The sequence below is a fragment of the Erinaceus europaeus genome, chromosome 6, assembly GCF_950295315.1.
Source record: "Erinaceus europaeus chromosome 6, mEriEur2.1, whole genome shotgun sequence".
Taxonomy (NCBI): domain Eukaryota; kingdom Metazoa; phylum Chordata; class Mammalia; order Eulipotyphla; family Erinaceidae; genus Erinaceus; species Erinaceus europaeus.
Window position 1 is genome coordinate 59,610,127 of NC_080167.1, and position 20,317 is coordinate 59,630,443.

Below are 20,317 nucleotides of genomic sequence, written 5' to 3' on the forward strand. Positions count from 1 at the left end.
AGAAAATGAATATTAAAGATATTTTTTAAGTTAGCATTTAGTGTTGTTATGAGAAAAGCCCTTACATTTATTGAATTTCTTTTTTTTTTCCCTCCATGGTTATCTATCACTGGGGCTTGATTCCTGTACTATAAATCCACTGCTCCTGGAGGCTAATTTTTCCCTTTTGTTGCCTTTATTATTTATCATTGTTATTGTCGTCATTATTGGATAGGACAGAGAGAAATCGAGAGAGAAGGGGAAGACAGAGAGGGGGAGAGACAGAGAGACACCTGCAGACCTGCTTCACCGCCTGTGAAGCGACTCCCCTGCAGGTGGGGAGCTGGGGTTCGAACCGGGATCCTTATGCCAGTCCTTGTGCTTTGCACCACCTGCGCTTAACCCGCGGCGCTACAGCCCGACTCCCTCGAACTGAGATTCTTAACACTGGTCCTTGCACTTTGTGCCATGTGTGCTTAACCCACTGTGCTACCACCCGGCACCCATTTATTGGATTTCAGGTCCCATCTGTACTTGCCTTAGTGGGGGTGGACCAAATGATTTCAGCCTGTGTGCTAGTCATTCCCTACCGCTGGCCAAGAAAAACAAAGGTCAGAGGAATGACTCAGAATTATAGTTTTCACCCAAGATATTTTTTCTGTCAGAGAAACCAGCTGGCCTTTGTCATGAATCCCCTTCTCTTCATTATCTCCTCATCTTCTTGAAACCACTGGCCCCTCTCCTTTCCTTAATATCTGTATCCAGTTTTTCCCTCCTTTACTTTAGAATCTAGATCCATGTAGGTTCTTCATGTGTTTACAATTACATTTTCTCTGTCTCTCATTAATCTGTCCAGGGTTGATCTCCTTGCTTGAGCAATCTAGAAGAACTCAAGGGGCTAGGAAGAAATTCCTGTGCCCCCCCCCATAAAATGTTATCTTCCTCATTATTCTCTTCTGGTTTTTGTTGACCCCAAATAATTGCCTTTTCCTCCCAGCCTCTATTCTAGACTTGCTTTCTTTCTAGATCCTACTTTTTTCCCGTCTCATTCCTGTTTGTTTATCAGCTGTTGCATGCCTGGACCTCTAGTCTATCAGGCCCAGCTAACATGACTAGGCATGCCTTGCTTTATGTCAGTGACAACTATAAACTCAATGAGGACTAACAGAGGAATCTATTATTTCCATGTGAAATGACCACAAGGAAGTTGTAAAATAGCTTTCCATGATTAGAAAACTCCATTCATAAATAGGCTTTAACAAATTGTGCTCTTGATGCTGTAGTTGAGAATAAATTCTCTTTCAACATTTTTTTCTTTGCAGCCATCATCATCAAAAAAAATTTGTGGGGGGTTGGGCAGTAGTGCAGCAGGTTAAGCGCACATGGCGCTAAGCGCAAGGACCAACATAAGAATCCCGGTTCGAGCCCCCGGCTCCCCACCTGCAGGGGGCTCACTTCACAGGTGGTGAAGCAGGTCTGCAGGTGTCTGTCTCCCCCTCCTCCCTCTATTTCTCTCTGTCCTATCCAACAACGACATAAATAACAACAATGATAGTAGCCACGACAACGATAAAACAACAAGGGCAACAAAAGAGAAAACAAAAACAACAACAACAAAATTTGTGGACTGAGGCAGTGGCTCAGCGGGTACAGCATACATATTACCATGCTCAAGGACCTGGGCTCAAGCCCCGGTCTCCACCCTCAGGAAGGAAGTTTCATGAGTGGTAAAGCAGAAGTACAGGTGTCTTTCTTATTTCCCCCATCACCCTAAACGCCTCTCTGTCTCTATTCAAAATAAATAATAAAATGTTTTTTAAAAAATGTAGATTGGATAGTGCATCATCACTGCATGTCAGGGATGTAGTTGAAACATGCAAAATATTCTCCAGGTTGTATTTGTCTAGTGATGTTTTAGCATGTGTACCCACCATGGAAAGCCTCCATCCCTGTGCCTTTGACCTGACTCCAGGAGTAGGAAGGTGTTAATCACCATGTCACCATGAGGGTTTTGAACTGGCATTAGCATCTCAGTAGGAACAAAGGTGACACAATAGCAACTTCCAAGATTTATTTTCAGTCACAAACCCTCCCACTTTTTATTTCAGCGATGCTTAATCAATGTTACTCTTAAAGGACATTACTCTTAGCATAACTACCTTGCTGTCTTTATTATCTGCGTCATTAAAACATAAATGCTTTACTTTTTCAACTGGCAATTCAGTGAAGGTACTTGTTTAATATATTAATTCAGCTTTAAAATCTATTGTAGCCACTCTGCAGTCAGCACTTGTGAGATGTGGTAGACATAGCTGGATTTTGAGAACACTCTCAACAGGGTTGAGAGACTAATTGCCCATAGTATTTATTTATTTATTTAAATCTTTCCAATGATTGCATGTATACTTGTTTTTCCTTTTAATGTAATAACATATTCCAAAGTTAATCTATCCAAATTAACTCTTTTGGTTGAATCCTTGATTTGAGAGTCATATTTAGAATAGTTGATTTTGAGCCATCAGGAAAGTCTGGATTATACATCTAAATATCTTAGGTCAGAGAGAGTCCTGAAATGTCTCAGATCTTATATAGTCAGGGAAAACTAATAATGGCTACATATATTTTAACAAGTCTTAGGAGCCACGTACTTGAGTTTTAAGTATGAACTGTAGCTTTTTAGTGGAACTGCCTTATTTCTAATTTCAAGTGGAGCAGGGGATTCAAATAATGGGATTATAGGACATGGTTCATGATTCTTTTAAGATGAATGAACAGAAATGTGAGTAACATAGCTTGTGCTGGTTAGGACCATATTGCTTGGCGTACATTTGTGTATTAGATGATTAAAGACCAAGAAGTATTTGTAAATATGGTGACATCTGAATGTGATACAGCTTCTGTGGGAGAGAGTGATTTTTAAATACAAGACAAATCATATGTTAACTTAAAAATGGAAGTCTAGTTACAAGAATTGCTGAAAATATTTCTGGAGAAATTAAAATATGTATAAGTAGTGGATTAATCCCACATGTCAGGTGTTGTAATTTATAATATATTAAGGTCAATATATTTGCAGATATATTTTTAATTCTAGTTTGATTTTCTTACATAACAACATTATATCATACATTTATTCATACATTTTTCCATTTAAAACATGTAAAGTGACCTTATAAAGTTTAACTAATGAAGAATCAAACCCATAACAAGTCTGTATAAGGAGCTATAAGTAATCAGGGAATAATTTGAAAACTGTTTTTTCACAAAATAGTCTTATATATGACACTAAAATGGAGTTTGCATTGTTTTTTCTTTTACTTTACCCCACCACCAGGACTGCCTTGGGGCCTGGGTGCCTGCATGATGAATTCACTGTTCCTGGTGGCTAATTTTTCTTTTCTTTCTTTTTTTTTCTTTATTTAATTTTTATTTTGGTGGAGACAGAAATAGAGGGGTGGAAAGAGAGTAAGAAAGAGAGATAGGTTCAGTACTACTTCACCACTCTTAAAACTTCCCCTCACTCCCAGTAGGTGTGTGTGTGTGTGTGTGTGTGTGTGTGTGTGTGTGTGTGTGTGTGTGTGTATATGTGTGTGTTGCGTGGGGGTAGGGAGGTCTTGAACCAGCTTCCTCAAGTGTAGTAATGTGTGTACTCTATGAGATGTACCACAGGCCAGCTCCCTTTAATATTTTTTGTAGTAAATTCCTTTAATAATTATTTATTTCATATTATGTTACTAGTAGTAGTACTAGTGGTGGTGGTAATAGTATTTTATTATCACAGTAGTATCTAATAATTTCCTTAAAATTAACTATAGAGTCCAAGACCAGTAATTGAAAAGTATTTTTTAATATTCTAATTCAATTTAACATAATATTGCTCTAGTAGAGTAGCAAGATTGCATTTATAAAGAAGTCAAACTAAATCAATAGAAAACCACTTAGGGACCTAAACATACTTTTGTTCTTAGTACTAAATAATGGGGTGACTATTGTAGTCTATACTTAGAGTCATAACTTTACTTCCAAAAGAAAGAAAAAATATGCTGTTAAAGTATGTTCGATCTAACTTAGGGTAATGGAACAGCTACAGAATGATGTTTAGACTTTGCTCTATAAGCATGAATTGTAAGCTAAGCTAAGACATGATTATTATTTATTTGGCAGATTAGCAATTCTGTAAGACTTGGGATCAGATTTCATGAACTCATTTTTTACTTCTCTTGAGCACTAGCTCACCAGTTTGTATATCTTTGGTGTCCTTCAAATCTGGGATTTTGTAATGCAAATAAATAAGTTTTTATGGCTAGTGAGAAGATAGCATGTTGTAAGCACAGCTCCACAGCAAACACACTGTTATTGCAGATGTGTTCTTGGTAAACCTGAACTTAGCATATTGAACTTGTCTCTTAGCATATTGAGGGAGGAAGGAAAAAATTCAGCATCCTGGATTCATTTTGAGTACTGCTATGCTCTAAAGCTTAACCGATATATATTTCATGAAGTCTACACTATCTGTGGTGAAACTAGCAAGAATAGTTTGGACTACTACTATATTTTACTTGAGGAAAATAGTTATGCTTAGATGGTTATTCAAACAAAATTCTGATTTTTTTCCCCTTTTGGTTTAATGAAAGCTGAAAATAGAAAACTTTTCCATGAACAAGAAGTTGAAAAGTGCCTTGTCACTCTGTTGGGTTCTGAAAATGATGGAACTAAGATTGCTGCTTCCCAGGCGATATCAGTCATGTCCGAGAATTCAGCCAGCAAAGAATTTTTTAATACCCAAGGTAAGCAAGATGGAAAAGAGAGGAAGAAAGGAAGAAAGAAAGAAAGAAAGAAAGAAAGAAAGAAAAGGAAAGAAAGAAAGGAAGGAAGGAAGAAAGAAAATTTTCAAACATTTTAAGTTGCCACACAAGGATGCCTGTAAAATTCCACTTGTCTTTCTTTTTCTGTAGGGATTCCACAGCTAATCCAGTTGCTCAAAAGTGACAATGAAGAGGTGAGGGAGGCTGCAGCCTTGGCCCTGGCCAACCTGAGCACTTGCAATTCAGCCAATGCAAAGTAAGTCTACAGAGAGAAAATGGGGGTGAGCCCAACAAAATGTGGTGAACTTGTGGACTGTCAGACCAGTTAATGGCTACCAGGAGGGAAGCAGGAAGGACAGTGGGCAGATCAGGATGAAGGGGATAAGTGTATGGTGACAGATGCAGCTGGATTTTCACTAGTGAACTGAATGCAGTACAGACAGAAGGTGATTTTCAAGGAAGTGCACCTGAGACATAATGATATAATGCAGTTGGACTTAAGTTATATATATATATTCAAAGCACAAAGACTATTCAATTACAAAACCTTAATAGGATAAATAGGAGTCCATGATGTTTTCATTTTAATATTTTAGCTTTTAAAGCAGTGTATATATTCTTTGTTTTTTTGTTTGTTTTACATATTGGTATATTCTGTTCGTTCTGTCTTAGATTATTTCTCAGGAAGTCTTATAAAGATAGGCCTGTTTATCAAACATATTGTAAAATTTTGACTCCGGGCTGAGGGAGATAGCATAGTGGTTATGGAAAAAGACTTTCATGCCTGAGGCATAACAGGTCCTTGGTTCAATCACCAGCACCACCAGAAGCCAAAGCTGGGCAATGCTCTGATAAAAACAAACAAACAAACTTTTAACTCTGAACTTTTGGGCAAATGTGTGGCTCCTTTGGTTCAGGTAGCAAGCAGGCTAACCCTTGTGGAAGGTTCCAGTGCAGATCAAACTGGATCATGCACGAGTACTGGAGACAATATTATTGAGACATTTGCAAAGTCTGAAAAAATAGTTATAGAAGATCTACTTTAATTATTAATTTTTAAAACATTAAAAAGTCAACTCAAACATACAAGGGTAAAGTTTATGAATGAAGGCTGGAAAGAAGTGTACTGTGTGTTCCCCATTCTATGAGGTATTCTCTGTATTCATTAGGAAATTTATTTATCAGTATCATCTACTAACACATGAGGAAACTTGAGATTTTGTAAGACCTCTGATTTTTCTGAAAGCATGTGTTTGTTGGAATTGTTAAAGTGAACATTAAACCCAGGTCTGTTAAGCTTCAACATCTGTGTTCTTTCTGCTTCAGAAGAGAAGATTGATTTAAAAAAAAACAATCTCATGAAGTCAACTTGCATAAATAATTATTTTCCCTTTCTGTATTTAATAAGCATATCAGAGCTCCCTAGAGAAACAGAATTAATGGGATGTTGTTAAAAAAAATTCAGCTGAGTTGGTATTTGTTTCTTTATTTTAGCTACCAGGGTTATTGCTGGGGCTGCATGCCTATATGGCAAATCCTGGTCATTTTTTCTTTTTTTCTTTTAATTCATAGGACAGAGAAAAAGCAGAGAGGGAAGGAGGAGATAGACAGAGAGAAAGAGAAACACCTGCAGCACTGCTTCATCCTATGGATGGGGAGTGAAGGCTTGAACCTAGGTACTCAAACATGGTAGCATGTTCACTCAACCAAGTGTACCACCTGGTCCCCTACGTAAGTAGGTTTTACTAATCCTACTGGCTTCATGGATGCTGAGTCGGGCAGCATTCAACCTAATAACTGGAAAGAATCTTCACAGAGCTATTCAGAATGAAAGATTTCCAGGGACATAAGACAATGGGAACAGGAAGTTCTGCTAGTAAAATGTAGAGTGGTTATGGCAAGGTCACTTTCCATGCTAGAGGTCTGTCAGGCATTAGTGTTTACAGGTGATCCCTTGTTTAAGATGCTTTTTCTGGGAGAGACTGAAATTGTAATTAACTTAATTTGGTGACATTGTGCTTAGCATAATTGACTATTTTGGGCCTGTTAGCTTGTTTTTCACAATATAGATGAATGGTTTGGTGAATAGATGGATGGATAAATAGACTGATTACTGACTAGGAGTTGACTCATGACTGCGAAGGCCATGCAGTCCCAAAATAACCTATTTGGAGAGCCAAGGAAAGATGGTGGTGCCATTTGTCCAGGTTGTTCTGAGGGCCTGCAAACAAGAAGTCATAGCTTGAGGGAATAAGATAGTTGCTGTAGTTCAGAAAGAGGAAATTACCCTTCTTCCCTTTCTTTCTGTTCTGGCCCTTAGTAGATCCACACTGGGAAAGGTCACCTGCAGTACTGGTTCACCAATTCAAACACTAATTTCATTTACAAATGCACACTCAGACACACCTAGAAATTACATCTTTCCAGTTATCTTGACCTCTTAGCCCACATTAAATATCCCTTACACACAGCAAATTAAGTGTCACAATACATGAGTAGCTTTCACATGTTACTGCTTATGGCATTGTAGTAAAAATTAGCCTTTTCTGATCGGAAATAAATCTTCCACCACCTCCTCTACCTTAATCTATTTCTTTTCTTTCCCTTTTTCTCTTCCCACACAAGTATTTTACAATTCATTCCTTAATTGAATGGCTTGACTATCTAACATAAACAAGTAAAGGCAGCTGAAATGTATAAACAGCAAAGCCAAATTGTGTTCCTATAATAACTACAATCTTTGATATGGTGATTTTCTAAATTCAGGTCATCATCATCTATATGGAAGCGTACAAATTTTGGAATATTGAATTATAGTAAAGTGATTTGAAAATAGCATATTCAGTGATTTTTTTTTCTGATATGGTCATTCTGATGCAAAAATCTTATCAGCAATACTAAAACATTTCTAACTCCAGTAAATTTAGATTCATATGCTATTTAGAATGCTTTAATAGGCCTCCAAAGTACATATCTTTTAAAAAATTTTTTAAAATATTTATTTATTTTCCCTTTTATTGCCCTTGTTGTTTAACATTGTTGTGGTTATTGATGTCATCATTGTTGTTGGCTAGAACAGAGAGAAATGGAGAGAGGAGGGGAAGACAGAGAGGGGGGAGAAAGACAGACACCTGCAGACCTGCTTCACCACCTGTGAAGTGACTCCCCTGCAGGTAGGGAGCCGGGGGCTCGAACCAGGATCCTTCTGCCGGTCCTTGCGCTTTGTGCCACGTGCGCTTAACCCACTGTGCTACCGCCCGACTCCCAGTATATATCTTTTATTTATTTATTTATAAAATGGAAATATTGACAACACTGTAGGATAAGAGGAGTACATTTGCACACAGTGCCCACCCCCAGAGCTCCATATCTAATCCCCTCCCTTGATAGCTTCCCTATTCTTTATCCCTCTGGGGGTATGGACCCAGGATCCATACTCTGGGGTGCAGAAGGTGGAAGGTCTGGCTTCTGTAATTGCTTCTCTGCTGAACATGGGCATTGGCATTTTAAAAAATATTTTATTTATTTATTGGGTAGAGACAGAAATTGAGAGGGAAGGGTCAATTAGAGAGGGAGAAAAACAGAGAGATACCTGCAGCACTGCTTCACAGCTTGTGAAGCTATCCCCTGCAGGGGGCCACCAGGAACTTGAACTTGAGTTCCTGTGCATTGTCGCATGAGTACTCAAACAGGTGTGCCACCACCCAGCCCAGAGTGTATAACGTCTTGGGTTAAGGTTGAGTTTACTTGACATATTATTTGACAGTTTTATATAAGATCATAGAAAATTAGGATGGTAAGTTATTCTAAAAAAGCCTACCTTCAGATTTTTCTCTTTCAATATAATCATTTTACACAGGTAGCTATCATCTCTTTTGCTTCATTTTATGTACATATAAAGGTCAATTCGGACTATGTTATGCCTGCCTTTTCCTTTAATGACAACCTTTATTTTTGGAATTTTTATGAAATTTTAATTATTGTTATTTCTTTAGGCTGTTTTATACTGTCCATGCTGGGTTTTTTGGTTTTTGGTTTGTGTTTTTCAGGAGAAATGGTGCATGAATAAGAGTAGTTTGATGGGTGTCCTCATATCAATATGGTTTTTAACCTCAGGTATTTTTTGCCAATTCTGTGCCATATATAGCAAAGATGAGGTGTGAATGATTCCATACTCAATCAGAAGGAATGAAAATAAGCCATGTTGTTTATCTTTACAGTAAATCCTTTAGGGTATTGATCTCTTAAGCTAAACACAATAGGAAGGACAACAAAAGTGATTTGGTTAGGTTGTTCATGTTACACACTTTCATTAAAGTAATATTGGTTTATAATAATACTCTATTTTTACATGTACAGCATTGTAACTCAATACTGTATAAACTACACCAGGGTCACAAGAGTCTAGTTTCCAGTTATGGCCCTGCTGTTGGCATGACCAGAGTTGGGGGGTGAAGGGGAAGATTAGGAGATCAGAATGCTTCTTTCCCCTGAGACCTAGATAGTGAGGGATGAAGGCCCAGACCCAAAGCTACTATCTTCCAGGTGCAGTTGACGCTGTGTGGGTCTCTGATAATTGCTAGCAATTGTTTTACGGTGCAGTTAGGTATTGCAAGTACTGGTTTTGTTTGTTAAAATGCTTGTATCCTTGTACCTAAAATGGAGATCTGATTCTTAAACTGAGACACCTCCTGGAGTAACTACCTGAACACTTGCTGATGTATTCTAACATGTAATGCTGGTAGAACTTCCTCTCTGTTATAGATTTTTGTTGGAAAGTAAAAGAGTAAATTTAAAATTTCTAAATTAAAAAAAAATCAACTAGGGGAAATCTTTTCTTTTAAAAACTGACAAATTTTTTTTCACAAAAGCATTTTATCACCTAAAAATATAATTTTATAATGTATGCTTCAAATATAATTTTACAACACCCAAATTCAGGTTTTCACACATAAGGAAACACATTTCATGTAACTAAATAGATAATGAGGAGTTTTAGAGCCTCTACCCCTTCTTTGTGAAAGATTTCCACCCTTACATACATATTGTCTTACCTTAATTGGTGCCTCTCGCCTGGTTAGTAATCTCTATGAATGAGGAGGCTTCCTAGAAACTAAGGTTTTCTAGATACTAAAAATTTTGCTTCTTCAATCAACAAAGCTTTAGAGAATGTATCTTGAGCTTGAATGAACATATTTTTTATTTTTTATTTGGTAGAATAGAGAGAAATTGAGAGGGAAGGAGGACATATATGGAGAGAAAGGGAGAGAGAGAGAGAGAGAGAGAGAGAGAGAGAGGGAGAGGGAGAGAGAGAGAGACCTGCAGACCTGTTTCACTACTTGCTCATGACACATACCCCCTGCAGGTGTGTAGCATAGGCTTGAACCTGAATGTGTATGGTATTATGTGCACTCAACTGGGTGTACCACCACTGGCCCTGAATTAAAAATCTTATAAAGTCCTTCCCTCCCCATCTTCTGAAGCTGATCGTGCTGTTACTGGGTGCGGATGGTGGGTTGGGGGGGTTTGGGCAGGGAGCAGTGATCATATGAAGTAAGTGGACCCCGCCATCAGAGGTTTTAGGAAGGCGGATGCCTGCCCCCAATGAGTGAGGTCATACCTGGCCTAGAGATGGAAATACTTCTGAGAAGTGAGTCCTTGGGTGATTTCTTCATCATGCGAATGTCAGAAAATAATCACACAATACTGAATGGGAACAGACCTGGGTCATTCAGCTTAGCCCATGGGGACTGCCATGCTCTATTCGAGCTGTCACTTTCTCAGAGTCCTACCATAGCTACTGTGTTTACAGCTGCACCCTGTAACCCACCCCCACCACACACACACACACACACACACACACACACACACACACACACACACACACTCCCCTACTCTTTCCTGCATTCATTACTTCTAACATACTTTATAGCACACTTGTTATGTCTTACTTACTTTCTTTCTCCTTCTCCTCTCGTCAGCACCCATGAAGAGAACACCTTTTTTTAATACACTATTAGCAATGGAGCATGTAGAATAGAGCCCCTCCCAGTGTAGGTGTTGAGGAGGAACAGGCTTACACCAAAAATATAGCAGAGAGAAAACAAGACAATGAAAAACCAGGAGGCCTGTCTGAAGTCAGCCAATACCCATAAGTCAAATCAGGAAGCACCTGTCCTGTTTTCTTTGTTTGTCATCATTTGCATCACAGAAGTGACAGTAGAGCCTTATCTCTAAGAGTCTTCTACTAGTGTTTCTACCACTTTTATTAAATTCTTTATTCTCTGCATAATAAAGACCATTTAGTGTGAATAAAAATGCAGAAAGGCAACAAAGGAGAGAAAGAAGAATGGGGCCAATGAGGAAGCTGGTAGGGCACCTGCTTCCTTATAGGTCCAAGCACCAGTACCACATGGGAATGCTTTTGCACCTGAGAAAACTGTGGCTCCTCTCTCTCTCTCTCTCTCTCTCTCTTTCTGGATGAAAAAGTCTGCCCAAGAGTGGCAGAATCACACATCCTAGAGTCCTTGTCTCCACAAAAGAAAAGAAAGAATGAAAGAAAGAAGAAAGAAAGAATTAAAGGGAATGTTCAAAGGTATAGAAAAAGAAGACAAAAACTAGTCAAATTTTGATTATGTAAAGTGACAGTAGGGGCCAGGAGATAGCTCACTAGATAGAGTGTTACCTTGCCATGAATGAAGACCAGTGTGCAGGTCTCTGACCACCACATAGGAACATCACGCATAAGGAGAACCTCACAAGCAGTGGAATGTTGTTGCGGTATCTCTCCTTCTCTCTCCCCCCTCCCCTATCTCTCATCATCTATCTGGAAAAAAAAAGTTTGTGGGAGCAGTAGAATCATGCAGGTATGAAACCCACCAGAAATAAGAAATTAGGGAGATGTGCAGTAGCGCAGCGGGTTAAGCGCAGGTGGCACAAAGCACAAGGACCGGCGTAAGGATCCCGGTTCGAGCCCCCGGCTCCCCACCTGCAGGCCTGTAGGTGTCTATCTTTCTCTCCCCCTCTCTGTCTTCCCCTCGTCTCTCCATTTCTCTTTGTTCAATCCAACAACAACAACAGCAATGACAACAATAACTATAGATACAACAATAAAAAATAACAAGGGCAATGAAAGGGACTAAATAAATATTAACAAAAAATAGGAAAATGATAAAAGATGCAAAAAATAAAATTCCTGTAAGTGAATAATTAAAAACTAAGATGAAAACAACCCCCATATAAAATAGTTGAAAATGAAAGGCAAGAAGCAAGAATAAATTGTATACAAAAATATTCTGTTAGCCAATGTGGACGCCATTATCCTTCAGTGCTAACCTTTACAAGAATTCTCAAGTCTCAGTACTTTCTGAAGAGGACAAAGTTGTAATTTTTGAAGTAGGAAACACTATTATCAACTAAATTTACCTAATAGTCTTCTATCCAATTAGTCATATCAACATTTTACATTATTGATTGTAGTCATTGGAAGAATTATTCTTACTTGAGGAACTGGGTGGTGGCACATCTGGTTGAGCACACGTTACATACAGTGCACAAGGACCCGGGCTCAAGCCCCCAGTCCCCACTTGCAGGGGGGAGGCTTCACAAGTGGTGAAGCAGGGCTGCAGGCATCTCTCTGTCTCTCTCCATATCTGTCTGTCCCCTCTCAATTTCTGGCTGTCTATCCAATAAATAAAGATAATTTTAAAAATAAATTTTAAAGAAGAATTATTCTTACTCGACACTCTTCTGAGGACAGACTGTATGTGAGAATGTTCAGGCATGGGAGCTAGCTCACCCAGTAGAGTGTGCATTTTGCCCTGCAGGAGCCCACCCAGAAGAGTGTGCATTTTGCCCTGCAGGAGCCCACCCAGTAGAGTGTGCATTTTGCCCTGCAGGAGCCCACCCAGTAGAGTGTGCATTTTGCCCTGCAGGAGCCCACCCAGTAGAGTGTGCATTTTGCCCTGCAGGAGCCCACCCAGTAGAGTGTGCATTTTGCCCTGCAGGAGCCCACCCAGTAGAGTGTGCATTTTGCCCTGCAGGAGCCCACCCAGTAGAGTGTGCATTTTGCCCTGCAGGAGCCCACCCAGTAGAGTGTGCATTTTGCCCTGCAGGAGCCCACCCAGTAGAGTGTGCATTTTGCCCTGCAGGAGCCCACCCAGTAGAGTGTGCATTTTGCCCTGCAGGAGCCCACCCAGTAGAGTGTGCATTTTGCCCTGCAGGAGCCCACCCAGTAGAGTGTGCATTTTGCCCTGCAGGAGCCCACCCAGTAGAGTGTGCATTTTGCCCTGCAGGAGCCCACCCAGTAGAGTGTGCATTTTGCCCTGCAGGAGCCCACCCAGTAGAGTGTGCATTTTGCCCTGCAGGAGCCCACCCAGTAGAGTGTGCATTTTGCCCTGCAGGAGCCCACCCAGTAGAGTGTGCATTTTGCCCTGCAGGAGCCCACCCAGTAGAGTGTGCATTTTGCCCTGCAGGAGCCCACCCAGTAGAGTGTGCATTTTGCCCTGCAGGAGCCCACCCAGTAGAGTATGCATTTTGCCCTGCAGGAGCCCTTAATACCACATGGGAGCATCACACACAGCTTCAAGGGAGTACTCCTGGAATGGTAGAGTGGTGGTATGGCACTTCTCCTTCTCTATCTCTCTCCCTCTCTGTATCTTTCTGTCTAAAATTGAGGGGCAGGGTGGTGGCCTAGCTGGTAGAGTACACACCTTACCTACCATGTGTAAGGACCACAAGGACCCCAAGGACCTGGGTTCAAGCTCCCGGTGCTCACCTATGGAGGATGGGCGATGTTCCATTAGTGGTGGAGCAGTGTCCTTCCCTCTCTCTCCCCTTCCTCTCACTGTGTCTCACCTTCTATCAAAAAGAATGATAGAGAAAAAGAAGAAAAAACATCCACCAGGAACAGTGGTGTCACAGAGGTAATGAGTCCAGTGATTTCTAGTGGCAAAAAGAAAGGTCTGCCAGGAGCAGTGAATTGTGGTGTAGGTGTGAAGCTTCATCAGCAATAAATAAGGCATACAAAGTGAAAAGACTATTTTTAGCTATTAATTTATACCATCACTGCCATCTGTTGGGCCTTATCAGAATTAGCCCTTTTAAGTTATCCCCAGAATGAAGGCTTTAACAGTGGGTAAGTGAAATGATTGGAAACCTATTATTGTTAACTAATTGTCCTTCAAAAGATTTAATTATCTTAGGAAATAAAATATAATAAGTAAAGTAAAGGCATAACAGTAATAACTAATTTTTAACACCTGTAGATGAATTAGTAAAAGCTGACCCCATCAAGTCTCCACAGTTTGAAAATGGGCCATACTAACTCTGATGTTTTATAGTAGCCTCCTTGAAGAACTAGGTGGTTTTCTTAAATATTAGAGATCTCCACTTCTTAGGATTTTTTTTTTCTTATATTCCTTCTTGACTGCCCACACAATAACTCAAGAAATTTCTAGATGGTAGCCCATACAGTGATTACTTGTAAAAAAAAAAGTTTTTCTTTTTGAAAGGTTATAAGACCACTGCCACCTACTGTGATGCCAGTGGCAAATAGCTCTGTTCTCTCCCTCTCTCTGTCTCTCCCTCCCTCCCCCCCTCTCTCTATATATATACACACACATATATATTTATAGCCATATATACACACACACACACACACACACACACATATATATAGCCACCAGGGTTATCGCTGGGGCTTGGTGCCTGCAAAATATACCCATCATTTGCCAGGCCTGGTGGCCATTGTTTTCCTTTTTTTCTCCTCTCTTTTACTTATTTTGTTAAGATAGAGAGAATTTAGAAGGGGAGGGAAGAGGGAGAGAGAGAGAGGGAGAGAGAGAGAGACCTGTAGCACTGCTTCACTGCTTGTGAGGCCTACCCCCTGCAGGCGGAGACTGAGGGTTTGAACCCAGGTCCTTGCACATAGTAGCATACATATCCAACCAAGTGTGCCACAGCCCAGCCCAAGTTCTTAGCTAGGATTGCCCAGCCTGTTGTGTGGTATATGGTCAGAACCACAAGAAAAGAAAGGAGCATTGGAATGAGACACAACATCATCAGGTTATGTGGATGTGCCTTTGAGTGCTGGGGGAACTAGTGATCATCCTCACCAGATGTGGATGGGCTGCCTTTTGCTGTTGTTGCTTCTTGCTAGTAGCAAGACATAAAATACTGATTGAACACTTGTAATGTCTAGTATATTATTCATGGAGTACTGTGCCTAAGAAAATCAGTTATTTATTTGTGTGTGTGTGTGTGTGTGTGTGTGTGTGTGTGTGTGAGAGAGAGAGAGAGAGAGAGAGAGAGAGAGAGACCCCAGAGCACCACACAGCTCTAACAGAGATAGTGTTGGGGATCGAAACTGGGACCTTGGGCATGCAAGCCCTGTGCTCTTCCACTGCTCTTTCTTCCTGGCTAGAGGAAATGATCATAAGCTTTGCCAGAAACATAAGTCCCCATGGTCTTTCCTTTAAGGCAGTACTTTGCTTGTGCAATGACCCAACTCTCTCTCTCTCTCTGTGTCATATCAGTATTGTCAGGGAAGGGCCAGGACTGACATGACATTCCATTTTTTGGAATGTCCCTTTTTTTTTAAATATTTATTTTATTTATTTATTCCCTTTTGTTGCCCTTGTTGTTTTATTGTTGTAGTTATTATTGTTGTTGTCATTGTTGGATAGGACAGAGAGAAATGGAGAGAGGAGGGGAAGACAGAGAGGAGGAGAGAAAGATAGACACCTGCAGACCTGCTTCACCACCTGTGAAGCGACTCCCCTGCAGGTGGGGAGCCGGGGTTCGAACCGGGATCCTTATGCCGGTCCTTGTGCTTTGCGCCACCTGTGCTTAACCCGCTGCGCTACAGCCCGACTCCCGGAATGTCCCCTTTCTTTCTTTCTTTCTTTCTTTCTTTCTTTCTTTCTTTCTTTCTTTCTTGTGTGTACAGATAGCACTTCTGAAAGCTCCATCTTCTCTTTCTATTCCCACCCCCATCAGGGTTGGAGGAAGGTAATATGTTTGTGAAATTATGTTTATCACATCTTTTATTCTTTTTTAAATTTTTATTTATTTATTTATTTTTATTTTTTAACCAGAGCACTATTCAGCTCTGGCTTATGGTGGTGCAGGGAACTGAACTTGGGACTTTGGAGTCTCAGGGATGAGAATCTGTTTGCATAACCATTATGCTGTCTACCCTCTGCCCTCACATCTTTTATTCTATCGACTTAAGTATAGATTCATGTTATTCCTTAACACTACCTGCATTTTATTGTGCAGTTAGAGCTATGGTGTGGTGAATGGTGACAGTGATTTTCGAAGGGGCGTGGGGGAGTGGAGGGGAAGCCTACCTCTTTTAAAGTTGCCAAAGTGCCACATTTTTTGTTTTTACCTCTTGGTTCTACTACTTAGTGATGAATGTATAGAAAGATTGCTATAAATGTATTCTGTCAGTCTTTCAAAATAAAATTCTCACATCTGTTTTAGATCCAGTATGCGCAGATTCATTTAAACAATCTTATCACTTAGAATACTTTCATATCACGCACACATTGACCAAATGCCTCCTGAAAAATGCAAACTCGTGGAGCATACTTGATGTATGGGTTGGATTTAATGGTGCTGACGTTGTGCAGCTCCAGTCTTTGTTGCATAAGGGCTTTTTTCCCACAGGGAAACCCTTTTTGGAGAATTCTATTTTCTCTGCTAAGCGTGAGAGGAACTGTGTCTTCATACTGCCCTCTAGTGGCTGTTTTGGAGGCAGTTGGGGGAGGGGCAGAAAAGTAATGAAAGGCTCCCTCCGCATTGTGGAGAATAAGAACAGGCACACAGATTTAATTTGAAACAGCATCTAGCGTCGTCGATGCACCTAAAATAATATTTCAAGACGCCATGAAGAGTGTGATCTAGAAAGTAGTCACAGGGAGATGGATAAAGAGGGACTATCCTGTGGCTTAATGTGTGCTGACAGATGCTTGGGCTTGTCTTTGTCCCTTTTTAAGGTGCCAGCATTTCAAAATGTTGGGCTTATGCATTGTTCTGGTGGTTGACCATGTGCTGGGATGTAGAGCCACACTGGGTGAATACAGTGTGTCTGAACTGCATAAAGGAGCAGACCTCATCTTAATGAAGCTGCACTGGAGTGCATTTTTTCTTCTTACTGTTCCTGCCTTTATAGGGTAGATACATATAGAATTTACCTCAGAATTCTGCCTTATATCATTGATGCTCCACTCTCTGAAAAGAATACTCACACTATCAGTCTCCTAAAAGATGACCTGGGCTAGTTTCAAACCCTTCTGGGAAGTTTAGTTTTATGTTGAGAATCTTTTGGTCTTTTCTCTTAAGGGTGGTACTTGCAGAGAGTTTAACTGAAGTGTTAATCAATATTTTTAAAGGCTACTAAAATAAATGAATAAACAAGGTCAAAGGGGGACCAGTGGTGGCATACTGGGCAGAGTGCACATGTTGCCATGCTCACAAACTTGGGTTCAAGCCAGTAGGCCCCACTGCAGGGGGAGAAGCTTCAGAAGTGGTGGACAGAACTACAGGTATCTTTCCTCTCCCTTTCTCTTGCTCCATTCTCTCTCCCCACCCCATAGCAATGGCCATAGGTAGTGGTGGAGTCATGTAAACATAGAACTGCAACAATAACCCTAGCGGACAATTTTTTTTTTTTTTAAATTTAAAGGAATGGGCAGTTTCTTCATGGTAAACCTAAGAACTGCTCTTGCATTATTTTTATCCAAGGTGACTGAGTGGCTAGATATCATTCTTCCTTTACATCCTTGACTTTGTCTCTGCCTCAGGAAACATTATAAACATAAGTTTTACTGGATTGGGAGGGGAAAATCAGACTGGGGTTGAAGAAATATATTAACTAGAAAGTCTGTTCCATGTCCCCATTTTGTGTCCTTGGATACTGAGCTGACCACCATAAACAGTCAGAATTCAAGATCAGTTTGGTGAGACTGGGAGATTCCTATAAATGGTCCCATTGCAAATTTCCCCAAATCACAGACACTGGCATTTGAGAAACCTCCTGTTAACTCCACTGGTCTCTCAGGTCATTTCTACCAATACTGATTTTGGGGGGAAAAGAGGTAATGACCAAGTAATTTGGATGCCCATATAGTGTGTGCTTTCTCTCTTCCCATCTGAAACAGCACTTAGCACCCCCATGCAACACATGCTTACTCCCCCTTGACTTGCTCACACAGGTGGGCTGGACACTCACACCAAGACAGTCTGTTCTGAATAATAGTCCCCTTCACACATGGGGATATGTCCCATGAACCCCATTGGATGCCTGAAGTCAAAATACCTAACCATATACAGTCTGTGTTTTTTCTTTCTTTTTTAAAATTTTATTTTTAATCTTTATTTGTTTATTGGATAGAGACGGTCAGAAATTGAGAGGGAAGGGGGGATAGAGAGGGAGAGAGACAGAGAGATACCTGCAGCCCTACTTCACCACTCCTGAAACTTTCCCCCTGCAGGTGCGTGCTGAGGGCTCCAACCCAGGTCTTTGTGTTTTGTAACATGTGCTGCGCTCAACCAGGTGTGCCACCACCCAGCCCCTCTTTTTTTTTTTTTATTTATTTCTAATGAGAGAGGAAGAGATACATACTAGAGCACTGCTCAGCTCTGGCTTATGGCAATGTTGAAGATTGAATCTGGGAACTCAAAGCCTCAGGCATGAACATCTTTTGCATAACCATTATGCTATCTCCCCACCCCTCAGCCTGTGTTTGTTTCTACTTACATAGATGTCATAAATTTTAATTTGTAAATGAATCACAGCTAAAGATAAGCAGCAATACAATAGAACAGCTATAACAATATTTGGTAGTAAAAGTTAAGTGAATGTGGTCTCTATTCTAAAATAGCTCATGGTAGGTCACCCTTTTGGACCATAGTGAAATGGGGTAACTGAAACTTCACCTAGAGAAATTGCTAAGGAGCTCTATTAATAATCAAAATGACCGAAGCCGAGGTTGGGTGGAGAAAGAAAGGAGCCATTTACTTACGTGCAGGCCAGGAGCTCAGATCTTTCTGATAACTCTGGCACCAGACAAAGGAATAGCACAAGCTTATGTAGGAGGTGCAGGCTTGAGAGCAAAAAGCATCATTACAGAAGCAGAGGCTGCAAGGTTAAGGGGTAGGACTTGGACCCGTTGCTCACGGTCTGGTTGCCTTAGTTACTATTATCTTTCCTGCATAACTGTGTCTGGGAAAGTTTAGCCTCAGCATAAGATACATCTTTTAGGAGGGCAGAAGCTAGCCAGGGTTACAGAAGCTGCCTTCTCAGTAAAAGTTCAGTCCTGACCTTCATCGTCTCTACTTGTCATCACTTGTTCACCCAGTGAAGGCCCGCCGGCACTAACCACCTGCACTCTCTCAGACTTTGAGCACATTATTAACCTTTTATTATATTTTTAGTCTTTCTGTCCTGTATTGAGGCCTGCTTACAAATGCATCACAGTCATTTTATAAGCACATATTATAAACATATCCAGAGGCTAAAATCTGGAAATTTCCTATCAAAATTCACAGCTAAAGGGAGACTGTACCTTTGTAGGAAGGGAGAATGTAGGCACTGAATCTCCTAGTCTCCACCTAGCTTCCCTCTGTCTCCTGCTCAATACCTCCTTGACTCTGAGCTTCTCCAAATATCCCCAAGTGCATTGTTTCCTGGTGCCTTCCTGGTCTCTCTGAATCCCCCTAAACTGGAAGACCCAGGACTCCATTGAAGGGGTGCCCATCACCCCCAGTTCCCTCACCTTCCTGTTTTCCTACCTTTCTCCCAGGTCCCTGCCCGCCCTCCTCTCCTCCTTCATCTTCCCTCTCCTAGAAAGAAATGAGAAGAAAAATAAGGGGGGAAAAAGTGGTGAGGGAGGTATATCCAACAGTTGTAATAACTCTCAGTCTAAGTAAATGGCCTTATTTCTTCTTCCCAAGGACTGATAGAAGTGAGCCCAATAGATGCCAGCTTTGCTCTTTCTAGGAAGAAACTGATTGTAAAGAGTGATGGGCTAAACATCAGACAACCATGATTTTCTTTTTTTTATTTTTATTTATTTATTCATTCCCTTTTGTTGCCCTTTTTTATTGTTGTAGTTATTATTATTGTTGTCATCATTGTTGGATAGGACAGAGAGAAATGGAGAGAGATGGGGGAAGACAGAGAAGGGGAGAGAAAGATAGACACCTGCAGACCTGCTTCACTGCTTGTGAAGAGACTCCCCTGCAGGTGGGGAGCCAGGGCTCGAACTAGGATCCTTACGCCAATCCTTGGGCTTTGCGCCACCTGCACTTAACCTGCTGCGCTACAGCCCCACTCCCTAACCATGATTTTCATCCTGTGGCTATTGACCAAGTATATTTGTGTCTGTTGACCAACTATATTAGTTCTAGTCTCTAGATTTTCTCTTTAGTGGTGGGGAGGTGGAGCAATGGGTAGAGAGCAGCATTTGCACTTGTGAGGACCCAGGTTCAATTCTTTCCTTGGCAAAGTGCTACTCTGGTCTTTC

The 20,317-nt window shown here is 40.8% G+C and overlaps 1 protein-coding gene across 9 annotated transcripts in view; it reads left to right on the plus strand.

The window, feature by feature from the left end:
* ARMC3 (armadillo repeat containing 3) overlaps positions 1–20,317 on the plus strand; it is a 220,415-nt gene that overhangs the window by 162,077 nt on the left and 38,021 nt on the right. For 8 of the 9 annotated variants that reach the window (XM_060192278.1, XM_060192279.1, XM_060192283.1 and 5 more), the window contains exons 9-10: positions 4,614–4,766; positions 4,935–5,040. In XM_060192278.1, coding sequence (XP_060048261.1) covers positions 4,614–4,766; positions 4,935–5,040 — 259 coding nt within the window. The remainder of the gene's footprint in view (positions 1–4,613; positions 4,767–4,934; positions 5,041–20,317) is intronic. The other variant, XM_060192282.1, reaches the window with a different exon arrangement.